Below are 22784 nucleotides of genomic sequence, written 5' to 3'. Positions count from 1 at the left end.
GCCGACACGTCTCTGAAGTTCTTTTGTTCTGATTTTTAATTTAAAGTTGTTTGAATAGTATATACAGTAGTCTAACAATGTAGCGTTACATTTTTAAGACATATTATGCCATGATGATAATGATGATGATAATAAAAAAACATTGTGTCATAATATAAGATTTTATTAAAATATAAACATTTATATTTTTAACATTAGATTTTTATAAATTAAATTTATTATAAAAGCATTACAATTGATGCACCTTTCTCTTTCTTCCCTGTACCCCAAACAAAAGTTGCTAGAGGTTTCATGTAAATTGACCCCAAATATTCCAGTGGCCAATGATTTTATGTGTTTAAAAATATTCCTTCCTGTTTAGATTCTGTTACTAATTTGCATTATTCTGAAAGAATACCTTCATCTAGATTCCAAGCGATTATTAAAATTATATTGCATACATGTTTCCAAGTGGAGCATAAGATACAGTACCTCAATGGAAAATTGAGATATTAACAATTTAAATATACTGACCTAAGTATAGGGCAGACTTGTATTAGCTGCAATGCAACTTACTGGACAGTCATGCCATTCAAAACGTATTTTAATCTGCCTCTGTTTTGTTTTTTATGTGTACATGCTTATTTGCTTTTAAATACATTACAATATCGTGTGGTTTGAAAGCTACTGCAATATCTCAAGATAGCACAAATGCTACTTTCAACTGCATAAACTAACACAAACAGAGCTCTAGTGACTGTGATGTTTTCACTGTTAGAGCCGTTTGTAGGAGGACTTCCTGAGCTCTAACTAGCTTTTGCTCTACCAAAAACCAAACTAGAAGCACCACCAATTAGCAGCTGCCCAGCTTGTGAAAGCTTTTCAAACTATTGCATCACCATTTGTATTGGGGATGTGTCAGATATTAAACTGCGAAGAATAGTCTTTACTAAAATTAATTTCCTTTATTGACAGTTACATTTTCCATGACACCCGAAAGTGGCATCAAAAATAACAAAAAAGGCAGCAAAAAAATCTATATTATAGATTTATTATTATGAGAAACACATTATACATAGTGGCTTTAAAAATTAGTATAAAAATAAATATAAATAAAAACAAATATACACATAAAATATAATAAATAATATGGACACTATATTGACAACTTCATTCATTTTATATATCACAATATGGTAAATATTAAAATATTGATGGTGGTGATGGATATTTTGCAGTATTTTCTATGAATTTGTGTCAATATTAAGATTAAATCTCTACAATATCTTGATGTTATAAAGTATTATTATTGTTATTATTAATAAGAACAACAACAATATCTTGTGGTTACAAGACTAAACAAAAAAGGAACATTAACAGAATCATCTTGTTTTAAATATACATAAAGTATACAGAGTTATTAGTTTTCTTTAGAGTTTCTTTAATCAAAGAAATGTTGAGTTCAATACTCACAAACGATGCATACAATAATTATCTATTTTGAGGGTTCCTAATGCTATGCTTCTTTCCAATTTCCTCCAATGTCGCTAACATTCTTTCCCTTTATTGCGGTAACTCAACTGGTAGCCAGTTAATGTGAAGGAGACTTACTCTGCATTTTTCTGGGCCTGCTGCAGAACCCTGGCCATCTCCTCCTGTGCACACTCAGCTGCTTTGGATACTCTCAAGTCATGCTGTCTCAGCAGGGTCAGCTCACTGGAATAATCATTAACACACTCTGTACACTGGGTCTCAATGTATATCCAATACAAACTCCACACAGAGATATAAGACTCAGTGACAAAAACAACTAAAAAGCATTCACTGATAAGATTAAGTATGTGCACAACTATTTGTCCACAGGAAAAGGCTCACAAGTATCACAAATAAAACTGAATCCAAGGCATTTAGACTACAGTTTTAGCACCCAAAGAAAATCAGTTACGATATATGTATATATATATTAAAATAGGGTTGATAAAGTAGACATCCAGTGACCCGTATATACAGAGTTGCTTCTTACAAATACCGTGTATGACTTGCTTAATTATAATTCTTCAAAGTCAGGTCTCAGTGTTGATATTAGTTGTTTTATTAAAATATTATTAGTCAAAACACAGCAGTGCAGGTGTCGCAGTAATAGTTTTAACTGTATGGCTGTATTAAAGATATAGCCATGGCCAGAACACTTACAGTACAAGAAAAAAGCTGCAAGAATTAAAATGAAAGCCTGGTAATTGTCTAGAAAAGCTTATTTGTAGGAGAGCTTCTTAATCTTTACAATGTTCTGTCTGTAGATCTTTTTCTGAGCCTATCCTAGCCTAAGCCTAATGGAATTGACCCTTACTTGTGGAGTTGTCCAATGGAAGTTTTAAAGCATACAATCTCCTCAGTGAGTCGTCTGTCCAGTGCTCGCAAAGCCACTGTCTCTGTATGGAGGCTTTTCAACTGACGGGGGATCCGGTCCAAAAGTAAAATGTATCTCTGCCTACAAAAAAAATAGCATTAATGTTTTACTTTGAAACTGTTAAAGGAGTTACCTACACTGCACATGTATGTACAGCTTGGTTCAAAAACAACTCTTATATAAAAATTATAATAAATCATATTTAATAACTATAATTTATTAATAATACCTTACACTTATATAGTGCTTTTCTGGAGACTCCACTCAAAGCACTTAAGAGGTAATGGAGATTCCACTCCATCACCACCCTGGAGCACCCACCTGGATGATGCAACAGCAGCCAAAGTGAGCCAGTATGCTCATCACACATCACCTATCAGTGGGGAGGAGCACAAAGTCATGAAGCCAAATCATGGATGGGGATTATTAGGAGGCAATGATTGGTAAAGGCCAAAGCACTGGTTAACACTCCTACTCTTTTCAAGAAACCTCTTGGGATTTTCAATGACCTTGGAGAGTCAGGACCTCAGGTTTATCTCTCATCTGAAGCATGAACCTTTTTTTATAATATTGTGTCCCCATCACTATACTGGGGAATTAGGATTCACACAGACTGCAGGGTCTCACTAACACCCCTTCCAGCACCAACCTTAGCTTTACCAGGAGGTCTCTCATCCAGGTATTGGTTTGGTTCACACCATCTTATAGTGGGTTGCCAATTGTGAGTTTCAGGGTGATAACTGCGAGCTATATATGTACTGCACTGATAACTATTTTTGTAAAAATATGCTTTTTAAAATCAATTCTGAATAGATCACAATTATATCCTGAATGGAATTAACTTCTGTATAATCTGAATTATCATATATTTCATCTGTGTCTCTATTGTAATGGTGGTCAAATTGTCAAATTCACCAAAGTTAAAACAAAATGGCTTTTCACTCTATTTAGGACTTTTTGGCAGAGAATCACTTAACAGCTCTATACCAACCTGAGCTTAGACAGCAGTTTCCCACGTTCTGCACACTCTACTGTGATCTGACGAATGAGCTCATGGAAAACGACATTGTAGATGTTCTGCTCAATTTTCACCAGTTCTAAAAGGCTGTGCATCTGTCAGATGACATAGTAATGCAAAAGGGGTAAGAATTACTGGCAATCACTAGAATGGAACCGTTTTTTTTATTAAATAAAACAAAAAATAACAATGTCTTCTGAAGTTAGACTGCTGCCAGAAAATGTTTACAGAAGATGGGGACTCCTCTCCACCACCACCAATGTGCAGCACCCACCATGATGATGTGACGGCAGCACACACATCAGCTATCAGGGGAAGGAGAACAGAATGATGAAGCAATTCATAGATGGGGTTTATTAGGGGGCCATGATTGGTAAAGGCCAATGGGGAAACTTGCCTAGGATGCCGGAGTAACACCCCTATTCTTTTTGAGAAACACCTTGGGATGTTTAATGGCCACAGTCACGACTTTGGTTATACATCTTATTCGAGGGACAGCGCCTTTTAACAGTAAAGTGTTCCAGTCACTATACTGGGGCATTAGGATCCACACAGACCACAAGGTAAGTGGCTACATCCTACTGGCCCCACTAACACCTTTTACCAGGAGGTCTCCAATGTGAGTACTGGCCAGCCTCAAACCTGTGTAGCTTCAGTGGGTTGCCAGATGTGAGTTAGAGGGTGATATAGCTGCTAGCATCTTAAAAAGGACATCTTAAGATGTTGTAGCCTATGTAAGCAGATTATAAACTACACCCAAACAGAAGGAGTGGAACTATTTTGCTGTTAATCAGCAATAATTAATAAGGTTATTTGATAAGGGTAAAAAAAGGGCAGGGAATCTAGAGCAGAACATAATATACAGGATTTTTTAAAATACAGAAAAGACAAATAATAAATGAGAGCAACAATACTCATTAAAGTATATAGACGCTAATTTGGTTAACCAAAAACTTTAATGTTCTCTTCTACTTCTACACAGCTACTGTAAAAACATTTCATTGCCTTTTTATTGCAAGCAGAGTTAAATTATTGATGTTGGTAGATATTCTAAATACTGTGGGTATTGTCAAACACAGAAAATGCACTCCTTTAAGTATTTTTAAAAAGTTTTCGGACTGTAGGAGGAAACCAGAGCATCCAAATAAAACGCATGTAAACATGGGGAGAACATACAAACTCCACATAGCTAGCATCCAGGTCCACCATTGAACCCACAGCCCCAGAGCTACAAGGCAGCAATGCTAACCATGCTGTGCCACCATGCTACCCTTCTACCTATAGATGCAGCCATTTAAAATGCGTGATACAAACTTGTACCGCACGCAATTACTCACAAGTCACTGCATTGTACCGTGGTACGTGATTGGCTGGCCAAAATGACCGACAGGGGCACTTGTGGTGCATTGATCCGTAGTGAAAAGATTTAATCATTTAATCAATTTACTGTGCATGTTTTAATCCACTTAATATTGAATATTTACTGTATATGGAATTTTACAGCTAAAGGGAAATTTTAGTATCTGAGCATAAAAAGAAGAGGAGCATAACACGTCTGATGGTCATAAACAATATTAATTTAGGAACATAAACATATAATGTAAAAACTGTATATTGCTGGTATTGGTAGTTTAAAGAAAAAATACACACCAGTATTCCACTTTCTTCCTAAAAATTTTAAGCATCAAAGTCTTATATGTGGTTATTTTGGAAACGTTTTTACGTGCTCCTTCTGACTATTTTAAGTTGATATAATTTGTAAAAAGTTTTAACCTTTTCTGAGAATATGCTCATTATCGGAGTAAACAAAAGCATACTTTTAGAATTTGATTAATAATATGGAATTGCGTATCTAAAGAAATTAATAATGATATAATTATATTCATGTACTGTAGCTCGAATAGTAGTATTATACACTTTCTATGGATATGTGTGCTTCAGTTTCACTCCATTCCACGTGATTATGTCTGTGGCGTGAAAGCTTGTGCCTTAGATGCCTGAGGTCCAGCATTCGAACCCAGCTGTCGCCATAAGTTTTCTTTTAACAAATAAACATTTCTTTGAAAAACTAAAATAGCAAATATTATGGACACTATATTGACATTATTTATATTTCTAAATATCACAACATGTTCAAAGATAAGTCATTTAATAATAAAAACAAATAATTTGAAGCTGCTACTACTGTCGTTATTACTGATAATAAATATTACAACACTATATTCAATTTGTTGGTATTTCTAAATATCCCAAACATTCAAAGTTAAGTGAGTTAAGTGATTACCACTTCCCATGAATACTTTCGCTCTTTATCATAGTAAAAAAAACCTCATACTTTTCAGAATTTAATTATTAGGGAATATAATATGGAATCACGTATCTCAGGAAATTATAACAATATTAATTTAAGGATCTAGATACTGTATGTGTATTTATATAGCTGGTAGTATTACTGTATTCAACTTTCTTTGTAAACACATTTTATTAACACCCGAAAGAGACAGAAAAAAGTTAATCCTGTTTTTTTAGTGTCTGTAGCTCAAATCCTGCTTAACTAAAAATTAGACACAAGAAGAGTATTATTGGACAATGTTGTGAAGCTAAAGAAATTAATAACTATATTAATTTAAAGATCTAAATATACTGTAACGCATACGGCCGACATTACAGGTTGTGTGAGCCAGCTTGCCAGCGCGGTGACATCGCTGCCTTTCCCTGTGATTAGCAGGGACCTCAGCCGCCGGGCTGAGGAGAGATTTCCTTTTAGCTCAGCTGGCTGGTTCCCTATTGAGTGACGTCAGAGGCCTGGATTTGAGTCCCCAGCAGTATTACTGTATTCCACTTTCTTTGTAAACACGTTTCATTTTTAATTTGACTCATTTACACATGATGAACCATAATCTTGACATGCAGGTGTGAAGGTGTGCAGGTCTGAAGTAGAATTAGCAACTTCAGATTTAAAAGGTTATTAATAATATCTTCAGTGTCGCATTAACATTGGAATGTTCTTCCAAGTGTAAATAGAGGCGATACACAACGCGTCTCCTATATAAATTTTCAGTTTACAGACCATCCAAGATAATTTATGATGAATAATATCTTCTGTATCGCATTAAAATTGGAATGGTTTTCACAGATGTAAATCCACCTATTTTCTAACCACTTTATCCAGGACAGGTAACAGTTTCACCCCTCCCCCTTCCCTCTGCCTGTCTGACCTCTTTTTAACCCTTCTGTGCCCGAATCGCAGCGGGTGAGAAAAGAGACAGAAAAAAGTGAATCTTGTTTTTTATGGTCTGTAGCTCAAATCCTTCTTAACTAAAAATTACACACAAAAAGAGTATTATTGGACAATGTTGTGATCTAGCGAATTTTTCTCTGTCAACTGAAGTGTTATAAAGGAGACACCCTGTGTATCGCCTCTTTTTACACTTGTAAAAAAGAACAGTCTAATGTTAATGCGACACAGAAGATATTATCAATAATGTAGCGGTTTCGGGTTTGTGCCCTACACCCTGCGGGACCGCTGTGTACTGTACATATGTTCACAATGCGAGAAATACTGCTCAATATGAGTTAGTGCGAACAACCTGCATAGGTGATATTTAGAAACATATATTGTAGTATTTTCGGGTTCAGCGAGGACAGGCACAGTGATTCAGACACTCGTTGACTGAAAAACTGCGCTTTTATTTTTTGGCACAGCCAGCTGGCCCGAGCCACACAGACACCAGCTAGCCTCGGGACAGCACTGCTAGATCACCACAACTCACACTCAACCACATCACAGCACAGATCAAACAGCAATATCTCACACACTGGGGGACACACACACAAACACAACATACTCTGGAATGCTACAGAACCCTAAACAGAACAATACACACTAGCCGAATATTTGACCAAGATGAGAAACAGCAAAAAGAAACAATCGCTGACGAAGTACAGGCTCAGTGACCACAGCATGGCCGCAGAAAATGGGCGACACAGGCAGACCTCGTTGCAAAGAGAGGAAAGGCTGTGCTCCCACTACCAAGGGCATCGAACCAGCCTGTTACCCCAGGGAACCAGCCAGTATTATTAATCCCTAATAACTGTAATGTCGGCCAAACAGCGTACGCGTTACTGAAGCTGAAAGTTTAGCCTTTGTCACTTATGAAACCACTAAATAAAGACATAAATATAGAAATCCCTACATTACAAACTCAAAGCGATTCATTTTGTCTATTGCTACAATATCGAAAGCAGTGTAGTTACAAATAACATGTCAAAATGTTTCCAAAATAACCTTAATTTAACGATTTGAGGGTTTTGATAATAATAGAGAAATCATAACAATGACAACGTGTTGCTTCATGCTATTCATGTTTACCCAACCGAAAGAAGGACAACTAATTCGACATGAAAATACTTTAGTTTTTCATTGACAAAAAGTAACACCACACTCTCTTGTTGAACCAGATTGTTTTGTTTCTGCACAGACTATTAAACCAGAGGAAAAGAGAGCCTCTTTCTTCGAAGCATTTCGTTGAATTCATTTTTGGGCATTTAAAATATAATAGAAAGTATAATAGAGAGTCCCCATTACCCCCATCTTGATTGAAATCGCAAACGCGTGTTTAATAAAATGCTTGTATTTATTCACAATCTGACAATGCAAAACAGAACTCACATGCCCAAATGTCCCCCGCTGTGCTCAACAATCTTACAGATCAGCTAATCAAGGAAGAAATCAATTATCTGCTGTCTGCTGCTAATTGCTGGCATGTCGCCAACTTTAACCGTTCCGTGTCCAAATCGCAGTAGGGAGAGACACGTAAGAAAAAAAGGTTCATACCAGCTACAATACAAATACTGTATATTTTTGTGGTAAGAGGGAGCAAAACATCAGTATTTACTGTTAGTAATTAGTGTACGATTTATAGCTGAAATCTGAGCCTAAATATAAAGTTAAAATCTCGACAAACAAAGCAATGTAGGAAATGCACACTTTTTCTGCAACAGAAATACACAGAGAAAATAAATCCTTTCCGATATCTCAAATCAGTTTCGATCAAGGTCTCCAAAACGAACAAGAAAAAGACCATTTTCAGAGAGCAATTACGCTGTGTCAGGAAAGGGAGAATGAAGAAGTCATGTCAAGCGGAATAATTCGGTGATCAATAATAACACTTGTAGGACAAGAAACAAAAGATAGTGAAAACTTAAGCTTTTTAAGGCTAAAACTAAAATTCAGTCTACAAATTAAGGCAAATGAAAATTAAGAACGTTAAAGTGCTAGAGGTGTAAAAAATACAAAAATGCGGAGGGCTTCTCAGATAGTTGGGCATTCAGGTAGATTGCCAGGTGAAAGGATTTGTATACTGTAATTTTTTATACAATATTTTTGTATCTTTTCTAATCCGTATTTTTAATTTTTACCTACACTGCTCTTCATAAATATGAGGACAGTGAAATCAAAATCTCTATTGTTACAGCTATAGGTGACTAGGAAGGGCCTCTAAAAGTTTAGATAAAGTGTGTAAGCACTTCCAGCTTCAAAGCAGAGGGATGTTTGCTGAGATGTGGAGGGTTCCCTGATAAAAAAAAACAATTGTAAAGTTTACCTTGGTGTACCTAATTAAGTTGTGGGTAAATGATTGACAATGAACAGTCCAGAAACACACCATAAAAGACCACATTAAGACCACAGAAGGGGGGGGGGGAGAAAGGAGAACAGTAGAAAAGAAAGACAAGAGAGGAGAAGAGAAGCAGAAAGAGGTCAAACTACAAGAGAGGAGTCAGGAGGAGTTTGAACTTGAAGCTTGCGCCAGGCGAGAGCCAGTACTTCATGATCATCCAAGCAAAACTTGACTGGAGCTAAGTATTCAAACCTTGCTATAGAGAGCTTGATATTCTGTGTTTTTAGGGAACTTGGGTTTCCTGGGTAAAAGATACATTGGTTGGAGACGTCTTTCTTGCTTGTGAGTACATTTTTAGAATAGGGAGATAGGCTCCCATTTATTTTGTGGCATCTGGGTTTGCAGAGAGAGGTTGTATTGCATTTCTTAAGAAGGCACCTTACTATATCTCTTATTGTGGCCTGTGTGGACATTGTTAAAGAGTTCAATACTTAGTAGCAGTCTGAGTTTTGTGAGTGATTAGCATATTAGGCCTCTGAAACACCTTGTTTGTACATACTATAACTTGTAACTTGTGTGTTGAATGTTTTGTTGTGTGCAGCATAGTGTTTCTTTTGTCATTGTTAATAAACATTTGTTTAACCAAGTGTGCCTGAAGTATTACTTTTTTCACCAAAACTGTGCCAGAGAATAAAGAATTCACCTGCTTCTACTTATACCAAACACTTGGGTATATTGTGGAGAAATGACTTACAAATTGGGGGTAATGAATATTTATTTTACTTATTGACTAAACCGCTAGGTCAATTTCTGATTTTAACACTATTATAACACTATTTTTGCTGTATACTCAAACAATTTGGATTTCAGATTAAAAGATGAATAAGGCAAAAGTATAGAATGTCACTTTGTATTTCTGGGTATTTGTGTGCATACATGCTTTAACATTTAAGAATAATAGCACTTTGTTTGATTGTATGTACTGGGACAAATTAACTTTATGTAAATTAAATGGGTATAAAACTTACTATTTGAATGCAAATCCTTCTAATGCAATAACTCAATTGAGCCTGTAACCCGCTGGCATCACCAAACTTGGTGGTGTCTTGGTTTGTTATTCTGAGGTGCTTTGCCAAGCCTTAACTGCAGCCATTTTCAGTTGTTATTTGTTTTACTGATTTTTTTTTTAAATTATGTTGATTTTTTAATTGGATGTTTCATTACTTGAGCTACAGTTTTCAGAAATAAAGTTTGGTCAGAAATAATAGTGGTTGTTGTGGTTGTTTAATAAATGAAATTAAAAGTTCATATTTTGTAGATTTACATTTCTGATCCTGTGTATGTATTTTACAACTAAATATGCATACAATGTATATTAAGGATAGATAAGGATTTAATGGTTTATTTCAGCATATACTGTACACATTTTGTATGTGGTTCTCTAGTGTATTTTTCCATCAATCACTGTTTCTTCCAAATCAGGGTCGCGTGGGAGCTAGAGCCTATCTCTGGCTAGCAACAGATACAAGACAGACCCTGGATGGGATGCCAGCCCATTGCAGAGCAGAGAAACAGATATGCATACTCTCACATGAATCCAAGTGACGAAGTATGAGGATCCTATGCAGACGAAGGAGAGTGTAGAGGCAGAAACAGTGGTGTCCAATCCAAACCGATAGGTGAGGCCGTGGTCAAGAGCAAAGGTTAGTTCTAAAAGCTGAATGAGGTCGTACAAGAGAAGTTTTCTCACAAATGGGGTGAGGTAGGAGCTCTCTAGGAGAGAAATCAATACCGAGCAGCGAGTAGTAAGTTTAGAGGGTTTAAATAGAGCTAAGAGCAGAACAGTACAGCAGGTGGTGATGGTTTAACACGTGCGGCGCTTGTTATGATTAGTCCACTGCTGGAACTGGTTAGCTCATCTGTGGGTTGATCTCTGCTGACTGGCGGTCATGACACCAAGGGCCAATTTTTCCAGAAGCCAATTTACCTACCATTATGTTTTTGGATTAAGTTAGGAAACCAGAGTATGCAGAGGAGACCTGAGCACGAGGAGAACATACACACTCCACACAGATAGCCAGGGCCCCAGCAAAGCTAACTACTGCCCTTATTACATTTATATGGTGTAAATGTAAGATTTATGGATATAAAAACATTTTCAAATATATTTCAAATATATAGTGTTGTATATGCATTTTAAATATATGGAAAAATACATGTCATGGCCTTTTTTGCAGGGGAGCCAGAACCTATTCAGGCAAGCAACAAGTGCAAGGCACGATATACACTTGACCATGCTGTCCATCATAGAGCACACACTGGCAGACACAGGCATGCACAGGATGTTCCCCAAAGACAATTAACCTAACAGTATAGTTTCTCATTTCACCTCTGACGCCATGATCACACTGATCTCTCTGTCTGCGTTCTCAAAGTAGGGTTTCTTAACTCCTGTAGCAGAAAGACATAGCAGAAACTAAAATTATTCTCTCTATTCATGTAGGTTTTGTTTCATAACTCTCCTCACCTCTCTTGACCTCGCACCACTTGATTGGCCACTCTGCCTCTCCCTTGCTCCTGCCTCCTCCTCTCTCCTGGCTTTTGTTATCCCATGCAATATTATCTTTGCTGACTGCCTTATCTTTCTTAAACACAAAGAAGGCTCCACAGCCGAAAGGTTGTGTTTTCTTTCTTCTCTTTTCAGCATGGAATAAACCTATTACTTGTTCCAGTATATTACCAATATTTGCTTAATATTAACCTCCAATATCTATGAATAACATATTTAAAAATATTTCCTCACATAAATTATATGGTTTATCCATATTTGCAAGAACAGGCTTTCAGGAGAGAGGAGTGCAGCAGGAGATAATATATCAAAGCACATACATTACCTGTGAGAGGTCTGTAACTTCACTGATGTCATCACTAATCCCTGCCTTTTCCAGCATAGTGTCCATCACCCTCATCAGCTGGACAGCCTCAAGCCTCCCACTGGGCTTCCTGGAAGTCAGTGGAAACTGGTTTAAAACAACATATTAATAGCATAATAATAATAGAACCTTCATCGGATTGCTAAAATCTTTAAATGTGATTTAATTCTGACAATTTCAACCCCTTTAGCCTATTCATAAAAGAGGATGCTTTTGTCAGCCCTTCACTGGACTAAAGGACTTTTTTCATTAAATGTAAACTTAGACAGAGAATGAGAGGCAGCTGTGCTGTCACTAGAAATACAGTAAGTGGAAACTGAAATGACTTAATGTCAAATGTCAGCAAAATACTTACAGTGAGGGAAAAACTCTAAGTCTCTTGTCACTGTCTTCCAACAGCACTGTGTATTTACTGGAGAGAAATCAAAAACAGTTGTATCTAATAATGTAAAACAAATGTATCTAATGATTTATATAATTACAGTTAAACACTGTACTATGTTACACAAATTATGAGATTCCAGACCACCTTAATGACAACAGTAACAGAAAAGAAAATAGATTAATAGCAAACTGGACAGAGAATGCATTCCAGAACAAAACATCTTCCATCATCTTTCAGAGATTCAGAGAGATTACTCACTCCTCATAGCACTCTAGTCCCAGCACTCCTTTGTTCTTCACAATGTGATATTCCTCTGGAATCAAGCTTTCCATCAGTCCGAGTTCCTGCTTTAATTGAAAGATTAATGTCAATGAATGTTATAATCATTTTTGATGTTGGCTACCTTCCAAGTAAAAAGCGCTTCTGCATTAGTGTAGCTTGTTTTCTGTGTCTTAACAATTTTATTTTTGCTACACAGTTCAAGCTTTTTGTACCTTCAAATCACATTTAGTTGCTTACATAGATCTGAGACAGTGATCTCTTCACTATGGGACTCTGCATACAGCTCACACACATCTAAAAAAATAGATGATTAGGTCATTCATATGGCTAGATGACATATTACCAGCCACGTTGTTGTGTTGGTTATTGGTCAGCAAGGGCATTCTTTTTGTGCCTTTGCTTTGTGGCCTATTAGGTCACTGAGGAGTGTAGTTACAAGTGTAAAGGTTAGGTCCTGTCTCATCCTTGTCTGGCTGCGGAACGCCTTTTAGAGAAATTACTTTTGAATATTTTCTGTTTACTTCATAAAGAATCATATAATTGTTTGAAATATAAAAAAGATAATTATACTTTATAATGCTACTACTAATTATAACTGCAGATAAACAGGTCTACTTTAGGCATTCTCTAGGTACATTCAAAGCATTTCTGGATTAAGGATGGGACATTTTATGTTTATTTTTGAAAACCATCCCTGAACAGTTGTTCGATGAACTGCAGTCATTCACACATACTAGTCTGTGAACCAATGCGCTAGAAGACTGTCACAACTGCCTTCCAGCTTAATGTGAAGAGACAGCCGGAGAAAAAGAGCCATTTTTCGAATAAATACGTTTTTCTAATTTACTTATTGTACAATAGTGCAAACATTGGTTCTGCTTCCATGTATGTATCTGAAATTATTTTTGGTGTTATCTTTAAAAATAACGACATACTACTTCCTGTTTTTTACAACCTCAACTGATCATTTATCACAATACATCCACAAACCTATCATACAACAGTCTGAGGGCCATAAAGTTGCTGACTTTAGTGTGTGAATAATGATAATCTTTCACTTTAAATAAAACGGTGACAAAGGTAACTTCTTAAAAATTAACAGTGAAACACAATCTAGGGGGAAAGTAAAGTGAATTTAAAACTAATAACAAGAGGCAGTTTGTTATACAAAGGATTTTGGAAGTATTGAACAAACTACAGCTAGCCTTTCATGTTGTCAAGCAGTGGCTGGCTTAGATCCTTGTATAAATTAACTCATAAAAACAAATAAGGAAGACAGGCTAAAAAGGCTACTTTCATTCACAAACTTTATGTTTGAATGTTTATTCACTCACTTTGGATGCATTTTGGAAATTCTCTTGCGTGTATTGTGCGCAGCTCACATCTGAAGGAGAAGGCACAGGTGTTATTGCCCTTTTAGATGCAACTCCATCACACAAAAAGGAGATATCCCTGTAAAGAAAAATATAAGACTTACAAAAAAAGCGAATTACTCAAACATTTCACATTTATGGGTGCATCTGTATTTAGAACATATGATAAATCACCCATCAGAGTTGAGTTTTATGTATCTTAGCAACAATGCCACAATGTGACTTGGAAATATTGTATATAATTTTAAGTGTAAAAAAGGTGCTTTCAATTACATGTATAGTGCAAGCAATTATACTTAAATCTTAGTCTTATTGAATCCATAGAGTAGCACTTATTTTTGATTATAAGCTGGACACATCTTTATTTATTCATTAAAAATGTAAACCATGTCTTCTCTTAGTAGTCTCTACCAGGAATTTACCATTTACTAAGAGAGGGTCATTTTCTCTCTCATGTTCCTGGGCCCTGAAATCAGTGGTTGTTCTTCTGCAAGCCTTCTATATTCTACAATGAGACCCTAAGAGTTCCAAATAAAATACCTACTGAGTAATAGTGTGCTATTTTGCAAATGTGAAAAGCACTTAAGTCCTTAGACATTTGGTGTTGTGCCTATTGGTGCAGGACAATACCACAAACTATTCAGAATCAGAACACAACCAGTACAAATTAACTATTTTCAGAATCCATACCTGCCAGCACCTGTCACAGAGGTTGGTTGGTCTAAAAAATACTTGTATTTATTTCGGCGTTCAGGATAGCGCCACACTGGGTCTGCCCCTCTGAGACCATGGCCCTGGAGCAAAGATTTCAATAGAATTACAACATATCTTAACAGGTACTATAACATTCATATGGAAATATGTATTTTTCACTATTAAATCCTAACTTGCCTAAAAACATTCTTAAAGATTTCTTAAAGAAGCCCAACTACTGCCTAGCTGGGAAACCTGTAGGTTGACACCCACAACTCAGTGTGTAAATGAGTGTTTCCTGTTCTTTACACTGAATGAATTCCCAACAAATTTCCAATTTGGATGCCGTGTCCTTGTTTCACTGCTGAGTATGAAATAGTCTACAGTGATAAATCTATATCCCATAGGATTTTTTTTTGTCTCTGCATTAAGTTTCCTCTCAGTCTTCTCACTTCCAGGCTGAAGAAATGTAATTTGTTCAGCCTGTCTGTATATGACAGTCCCCTGAGACCAGGAATAATTTTGTCGCTCTTTTCTGAACTCTTTATAAGGCTATAATATATTTTCTATGGTATAGACTTACTAGTGCGTTGCAGACCTTAAGCATAACCTCTATGGACTTAAGCTTAAGTTCCATACTTTTAGCTGTATTTCCAAATATTCTGTTTGCTTTTTTCATTGCTTTCCCACATTGTCTTGATGAGGATATAGACAAATCTACATAAACCCAGATCCCTTTCATGTGTAACTTCAGAAGCACTTACCAAATATGTATAGTGTATGCTCCTGCTACTAATATGGATCAATTTGTACTTATCAATATTGAATTTCTTTTGTTACATTACAGCTCAGTCCACAACTGTGTTTAATTTTTATAATCCTGCAGTTTCTGTGTTTACTACTCCCTTTATTCTAGTATAACCATCAATTTTGACAATTTTGCTAACTATATAAGAATCTATATCATTAATATACTGTACATCAGGAGGAGCAGTGGGCCTAAAACAAATTGCTTCTGATTTATTTCTTAGACATTTCAGGGATGTTTTAGACCATCTTTCTTTTATTGACTCTCTATTACAGTTCACAGACTGTAATATTTGCTGCCTCCTTTTCTAAAATTAAGTCAATAAAAGCACCTTGCTTAGTTGGTACTTTTACAAATGTTGAACAAGTAATTATTATCAATTTCTTTAATTCTCAACTTCTGTATTTCCCATTACAATATCTGAGGTATTGTGTGTAAATTGAAACCCCCAATAATTTAATTTGATCTTTTCTACATACTGTACCTTAGTGATCTCATTATGCATTGAACTTCTTGTGCCCATATCTGTTAGGCAGTCTATAGTTACACCTACAAATTTAGCCCATTTAGATTATATAGTGCCCGTATCTTCTTGTTTCAGTTCTTTAGTTTGCAGGTTATTTTTGATTAGACTCAACACTGCCACCTCTTCTGCTCTTTCAGCAAAATTGTGTACCCTTTGAGTTTATATTCATCCCTATCATCCTCACCTAACCATGTTGCAGTCACTCCTAAAATGTCATAGTTCCCAGTTAGTGCAGTAGCTTCAGGTTTGTGCATTTTTATTCCTTATGCTTCCAGCATTGAGGTATAAACATTTAATAATGGATGAGTGATTTGTTTTGAATTTGTTGTTGGTGTTGCTAAGGATTTTTGTGATCCCACCAGAATTAGCCTTTTTTGAGATGCCTGCCCCCCATTTTCCTAATTGTCATAATTCTCAGCACAATACATCATCTTCTTCTCCAACACTTTGGTGCCCCTGCTGTTAGTGCAACTAATCTTTCTTGTACACATTCCACCTGTTGTAGAAAGACTCCTCATGCCCCATAAATCTAAACCCTTCTTCTGTCCACCTGTGTTTCACACGTGTATGTTAAATCTCCATATTTCCTCCTGCTTCCCTGGGCTGCATGTGGCACTATTAGAATTCACGAGATGACAACTATAGAACAATCTACGGCCCCTAAGCATACAAGCTAAACCATTAAATTTATCTGAAATCATTAATATACTTTTTCCTATATTATTTGTTTCAACATGGAACATGACAATTGGCTCTTAATAAAAGGAGGAGGATCCTGTGTGCCCTGGTGCCCATCGATTCTCCCAATCGCCTCCAGGATGTCAGTGCCTGAATTTGTCACGATTAAGGCTTGGAAGCATTTGGACACAGACATCTCTGGGGATAAGATAATTCTTTCAGACTGCCTACCTACAGATGCAGCCATTCAAAGTGCACGGTAAAAACCCATACAGCATAAAATGATCTACAGTTCACTGCGTTATACTGCAGTATGTGATTGGCTGGCCAAAATGACCGACAGGCAGTACTCATGGTGCATTGGTTGTTAGTGAAATGATTGCTTCATTTAATCTCTTTACTGTAAATGTTTAAATCCACTTAATATTGAATATTAATATGAAATAACTAATTTTACAACTAAAGGGAAATTTTAGTAGCTGAGCATAAAAAAAGAAGAGGAGCATAATGCGTCTGTATATGGCTGGTATTGGTAGTTTAAATAAAAAATACACATATCAGTGTTTTTCTGGTTTCTTCCTAAACATTTTAAGCATCAAAGTCTTTCATTCGGTTACATACTGTGGTTATTTTGGAAAAGTGTTTAATCTGACTATATTAAGTTTATACACTTCATAAAAAGTTATAATGTTTTAACCTTTTCTATGACTATTTGCACTCGTTATCGCAGTAAAAAAATGCATAAATTTTAGAATTTGATTAATAGGGAATATAATATGGAACTGCATATCTAAAGAAATTAATAATGATATAATTATATTCATATAGCTTTAAATTGTTACAGCAGTACACTTTCTTTGTAAACATCTGCATCAATTTCACTTATTCACCCACGGTTACTTGGAAACTTTTTGCCTGCCCTGTTCAGTTATAGCTTAAGCTGTCAAGCAGCATGTTGGTGTAACGGGTTAGGCACGTGCTTTGCATCCTGGAGGTTGGGGCGTTTGAACCCAGCTCTCGCCATGAGTTTTCTTATAACAAATAAACATTTCTTTGAAAAACTAAAAAAGTAAATATTATCGACACTATATTGAATTTGTTCAAAGTTAAGTGATTTATTATAACAACTAATCATTTCAAATGAATTGTATTTTAAAATTGTATTTTGTTCAGGGTGATTTGTCACTGTTTTCACAACTTCAATTTATTAAACATCTATTTTTGAGACAGAGTGTTCCAGACCTTTGTTTAATTTCTGAAACTCCCTCTGTATTCCATGTTTTAACCTTTTCTATGAATACTTGCGCTCGTTATCGCAGTAAAAAACCTCATACTTTTTAGAATCCGCTAAATAGGGAATATAATATGGAATTGCTTATCTAAAAAAATGAATAACAATATTAATTTAAGGATCTAAATATATGTATTTATATAGCTGGTAGTATTACTGTAACCTCTTTTTATTTTATTTTTAATTTCACTCATTCACGCATGATTACTTTCAAAACATTTTAAGCTGTTCGTCTCAGCTGTGTTTCCGAGCGCCTGTTGGTGCAGTGGGTTTGTCAATAGAGGTTCTGTCTAGATGATCCAGGTTCAATACCTGCTTACAACATAAGTTTTTCTTCTAACAAAAGTAAAATCAAATATAATGTACACTATATTAACATGTTTTGGGGTTCTTTTTGTATATATATTACAAAATATTCAATGTTAAGTTATATTAATAATGAAATACAAACGTAAATTAGCAAACATGAATACTGTCAACTGTTCAACCCGTTTAATTCAAAACACTTTATTCAGTGGGGCAATTTAACAGACGCCTCAAGCCTTAAAACAAAATCGTATATATTGTAATTAGAATCGAGAATAACAAAGCGGTATTAAAAATATCACTGAAACTATAATGATGTGTCTACTCATTATTAACAGTATTAATTTAATAATAATAATTTCAAGCTTCTTGTATCTTTTTCAGTCATTTTTTTCTTTGGTTTTCAGAAGATGAGCTTATTAAAATTCCTATTTATGAGACACGATGTTTCAGATGTCAATAACTTTGTGCACAAATGACACCGAGCCTGCAACCTACAGGTTTAAAGACTGTGATCTGTGAAAATTTTCACAGCTTTTATTTAAACAATATCTAGTACCTGGTTGCATTTTTTGAAACCTTAGTTTGAATACAGCGGATCCCAGGTGCAAGTGACTTCATAACATGAGAAGGCATTGTGTTATATTTTTTATGCATCAGTTGAAACCTTCTGAAGTCTCTCAAAAACATAAAAACATAATATTGTGTGGCACGATGGGCAACTGATGCTTTTAATTTTAAAGAAAATTAAAAATAAGAAAAAATAATGTGTCTGCCAAAAACATTGCATGATTTTAAAACCCATACAAAATTGCATGATTTTAAAACCCATATACATTTTTTTAACTTTTTAATTAAACATTTTAAACATATTTTGTAAACGTAACACACATTTCGTACAGATATACAGTACAATCACTCTCATTCTCCTGTCTTTCCATGGTGTGAAGCAACTTAGCAGGTAGCTGAGAAAATAGCGCACCCACTGAGCTCAGTCAGAGAAGAACTCAGAGAAGAAGACCGTAAGAAGACCGATCTGCAGCTTGCAGCTTGCAGTGTTTATGACACTGAGCGTGTTTGCCTTTAAAACTTAATAATGGAATGTAAATATTTTTTTTAACTTGAAATCTTTTAATTATCATTAAGCATAGCTTTCTCACCAGTTAGTTTTATAATTGAAACCCTTGTTAAAAAAAGCACGAGCTTATTGTACTTTCTAATGTCATCACACATGGGAAAGTGATACATTTAAATAGTTTTTTATTTTTTTAATGATTTTATTTTATTAGGAGGCCATGATTGATAAGGGCCACACCCCTACTCTTTTTTTCAAGAAACACCCTGGGATTTTTAATGACCACAGAGTCAGTACCTCGGTTTTACATCTCATCCGAAGGACAGCGCCTATTTACAATATAGTGTCCCCATCACTATACTGGGGCATTAGGACCCACATGGACTGCAGGGTGAGCACCCCCTGGCCCCACTAACACCTCTTCCAGTAGCAACCTTAGTTTTTCCCAGTAGGTTTCCCATCCAGGTACTGACTAGCCTCACACGTGCTTAGCTTCAGTGGGTTGCCAGTTGTGAGTTGCAGGGTGATATAGCTGCTGGCAAATAAAGCCAGGCGTCTGGTGCATAAACTATTAGTAATCAATAATTCGTATTAAAATTCACACTGTGATAAATTGTTGCACTTCCACATCTTGTAAAAGCATTAATTTGCAAGACTGTGTTCAAACATACGTTAAATCTGACTATCAAAAAATAGGTAAAATACAAACTTATTAAATAAAAAATCAAGTTAAAATATAATTTAAAATTAAACCAGGATTCACTTTTTTTCTGTCTCTCCTCACCCGCTGCAATACGGACACATAATGGTTAAAAATGGGAACAAGTCAGGCAGGCAGAGGGAAGGGGGAGGGGGGAGGCTTCTTCCCACCTCTATGACTAAAATGGCTTGAGCGACATACAGAGCCGAAAACGTTTGGTGCTGTTTTCTCCGCTTTAAAGGTACACTCCTTGTGGAAGAATTTTCACCTTGAACGTTTGCCCACCAGCTAACACACAGAAGCAAATTGAATACAAATGTACTTGCAAGAATAGCGATTAAAAGCAACATACTTGCTAAATACTGTTATACTGAACAATGTATTAAAACACTCAATGGTCACTTCACTGTGAGTAACGCCTGCCCACTAAACCTCTTTCTCACAATTTCACGGGGGCAAGGTCACGTAGCTGATTCACAGCTGGATACACTTTTATCTTGCAAAAATTCAGATATTTGTGTGTACTAAAAATATCCATCTCGGTAATCTCACTGTGTTAGTCTCACTGTACGCCCCAGTGCTCACTCAATGTTCACACTCCCAGTAAAATAAAAAACCCATTTTCTACATTATCACCTCGCACCAGGGGGGAAGGAAAAGTGACCGCGGTCATTTTTTTCACTGACAGACAAAGTTGATTAAAACTCATTCAAATGGGTGTGGTGTGTTAACACAAACTCTGCTTAACAGAGCCGCTTGTAAGAGCAAGGTGACTTTCTGCTCAATTAAATAAAGCTACAGTACAGACATTTTCTAAATTCTTCAAGCCAAATTAGCTGTTTGTAAAAATCTGCTGCTTTGCAAGCAGTACACGACTTCTAAAAAAAGGTATCTTTTCTCTCATGCAAACTCAACTAAGGTTTATCTTTTATATAATTCCGAAATTTGAACGGTATGCCTCAGGGACTCATTAGCAGGTGTGAGCCTGGTCAGTACCTGGATGGGAGACCTCCTGGGAAAAACTAAGGTTGCTGCTGGAAGAGGTGTTAGTGGGGCCAGCAGGGGGCGCTCACCCTGTGGTCTGTGTAGGTCCTAATGCCCCAGTAGAGTGATAGGGACGCTATACTGTAAACAGGCGCCATCCTTCGGATGAGACGTAAAACCGAGGTCCTGACTCTCTGTGGTCATTAAAAATCTCAGGGCATCTCTCGAAAAGAGTAGGGGTGTAACCCCGGTGTCCTGGCCAAAGTTCCCATTGGCCCTTACCAATCATGGCCTCCTAATAATCCCCATCTATGAATTGGCTTCATTTACTCTGCTCTCCTCCCCACTAATAGCTGATGTGTGGGTAGCTGCGTCACCATGGCTGCCGTCGCATCATCCAGGTGGATGCTGCACATGGTGGAGGGGAGTCCCCATTACCTGTAAAGCGCTTTGAGTGGAGTGTCCAGAAAAGCGCTATATAAGTGTAAGCAATTATTATTATTATTATTATTATTATTATTATTATTAAAGAATTGCGTGACGAAATCCTAAATAATGAAACCATCACTTATAATAATTATTCCAGATACACACACTCACAACAACAACAACGAGCTATAATAGTGGACTATTTTTATACATTCGGTTATGTAAGAAGCAAAGTAATTGTCTGATCGGGCTTTGAACCACTTGGGTGCAGTGCACTACATGACAGTCCATTGCCTATTATAGCCTATTACGACTATAAGGACAATAATATATTTTATTTTTAAAAACGAATGTCAAATGTTTCCAAAATGTCCTGTTGTGATATTTTAGCTGCTTAGTTACACGACTCCATATTAATATTACTATCAAGAGGTATTAAATCAGTACAGCTTTTATGAAATGTTAGTATTTTAAACTTTTAATTAAAAAGTTAAAATCTTACAGCGTACACAAAGATTCTAAGCTGATCACGAGGAAGAAAAATCACCCATTTGTCATGCATAAACGTTGTTTTTAACTGCCTAAAACAGTTATTTACAGGTTTAAAAGTCATGCAATGTTTGAATTTGGCAGGAACACGTCATTGTATCTTATTTTGGATTTAGATTCTTAAAAATAAAAAAAAATTGTTTGGCCATCATGTTTAAGCTGTTCCCCGATTACTGGCAATTGTAAAAAATAATCCTTCCACCCTCCCTTGTTTAATTTAAAGATTGCCGTGAAGAAATCCTTAAACCATCAGGTATAATAATGTAATGTTTTTGAGTTCTCGTAGGATTCTGCCCTTGCCGCTCCGACACCTTAGGTTGGCCCACCACCACTGGGGCTTGAACCTGGGCCTCTGGCGTCACTCAACAGGGAACAGCTGAGCTAAAGGGAGATCTCCCCTCAGCCCAGGCGCTGAGGTCCATGCTATTCACAGGAAAGGGCGGTGACATCATCGCACTGGCAACTGGCTCGCACAACCTGTAATATCGGCCATATCCTTTACAATAATTCATCCAGCTGATTCCCTGTTGAATGACGCTGACGGACCAGGTTCAATTCCAGGTGTACTATATAGTACAGGTTAAACTTTTTTAAAAAAAAATTCAAGTTAAATTGTTGGCTGATTACTGGCTGTTGACATTTGGATTAAGACAAAATATAGACTTTCTAAATTCGGGTGTAAATCTGAAAGATATACATCATGTTCACAATAAGCTATAATAGTGGACTATTTTTATGCATTTGGCT

At 36.3% G+C, this 22784-nt stretch overlaps 1 protein-coding gene across 1 annotated transcript in view; it reads right to left on the bottom strand.

Annotated features, from left to right (window-relative positions):
- Positions 1 to 22784, bottom strand: part of axdnd1 (axonemal dynein light chain domain containing 1) — a 58018-nt gene that overhangs the window by 32614 nt on the left and 2620 nt on the right. Inside the window, exons 3-10 of the mRNA XM_088927561.1 lie at positions 14689 to 14792; positions 13960 to 14077; positions 12602 to 12690; positions 12314 to 12370; positions 11920 to 12028; positions 3378 to 3499; positions 2327 to 2467; positions 1591 to 1695 (exon numbers count right to left, since the gene is read on the bottom strand). Coding sequence (XP_088783687.1) covers positions 1591 to 1695; positions 2327 to 2467; positions 3378 to 3499; positions 11920 to 12028; positions 12314 to 12370; positions 12602 to 12690; positions 13960 to 14077; positions 14689 to 14792 — 845 coding nt within the window. The remainder of the gene's footprint in view (positions 1 to 1590; positions 1696 to 2326; positions 2468 to 3377; positions 3500 to 11919; positions 12029 to 12313; positions 12371 to 12601; positions 12691 to 13959; positions 14078 to 14688; positions 14793 to 22784) is intronic.

The sequence above is a fragment of the Atractosteus spatula genome, chromosome 11 (assembly GCF_055471065.1).
Source record: "Atractosteus spatula isolate fAtrSpa1 chromosome 11, fAtrSpa1.hap1, whole genome shotgun sequence".
NCBI lineage: Eukaryota > Metazoa > Chordata > Actinopteri > Semionotiformes > Lepisosteidae > Atractosteus > Atractosteus spatula.
Note: the sequence above shows the minus strand (reverse complement) of the source record. Positions and strands in the feature narration are given on the sequence as shown.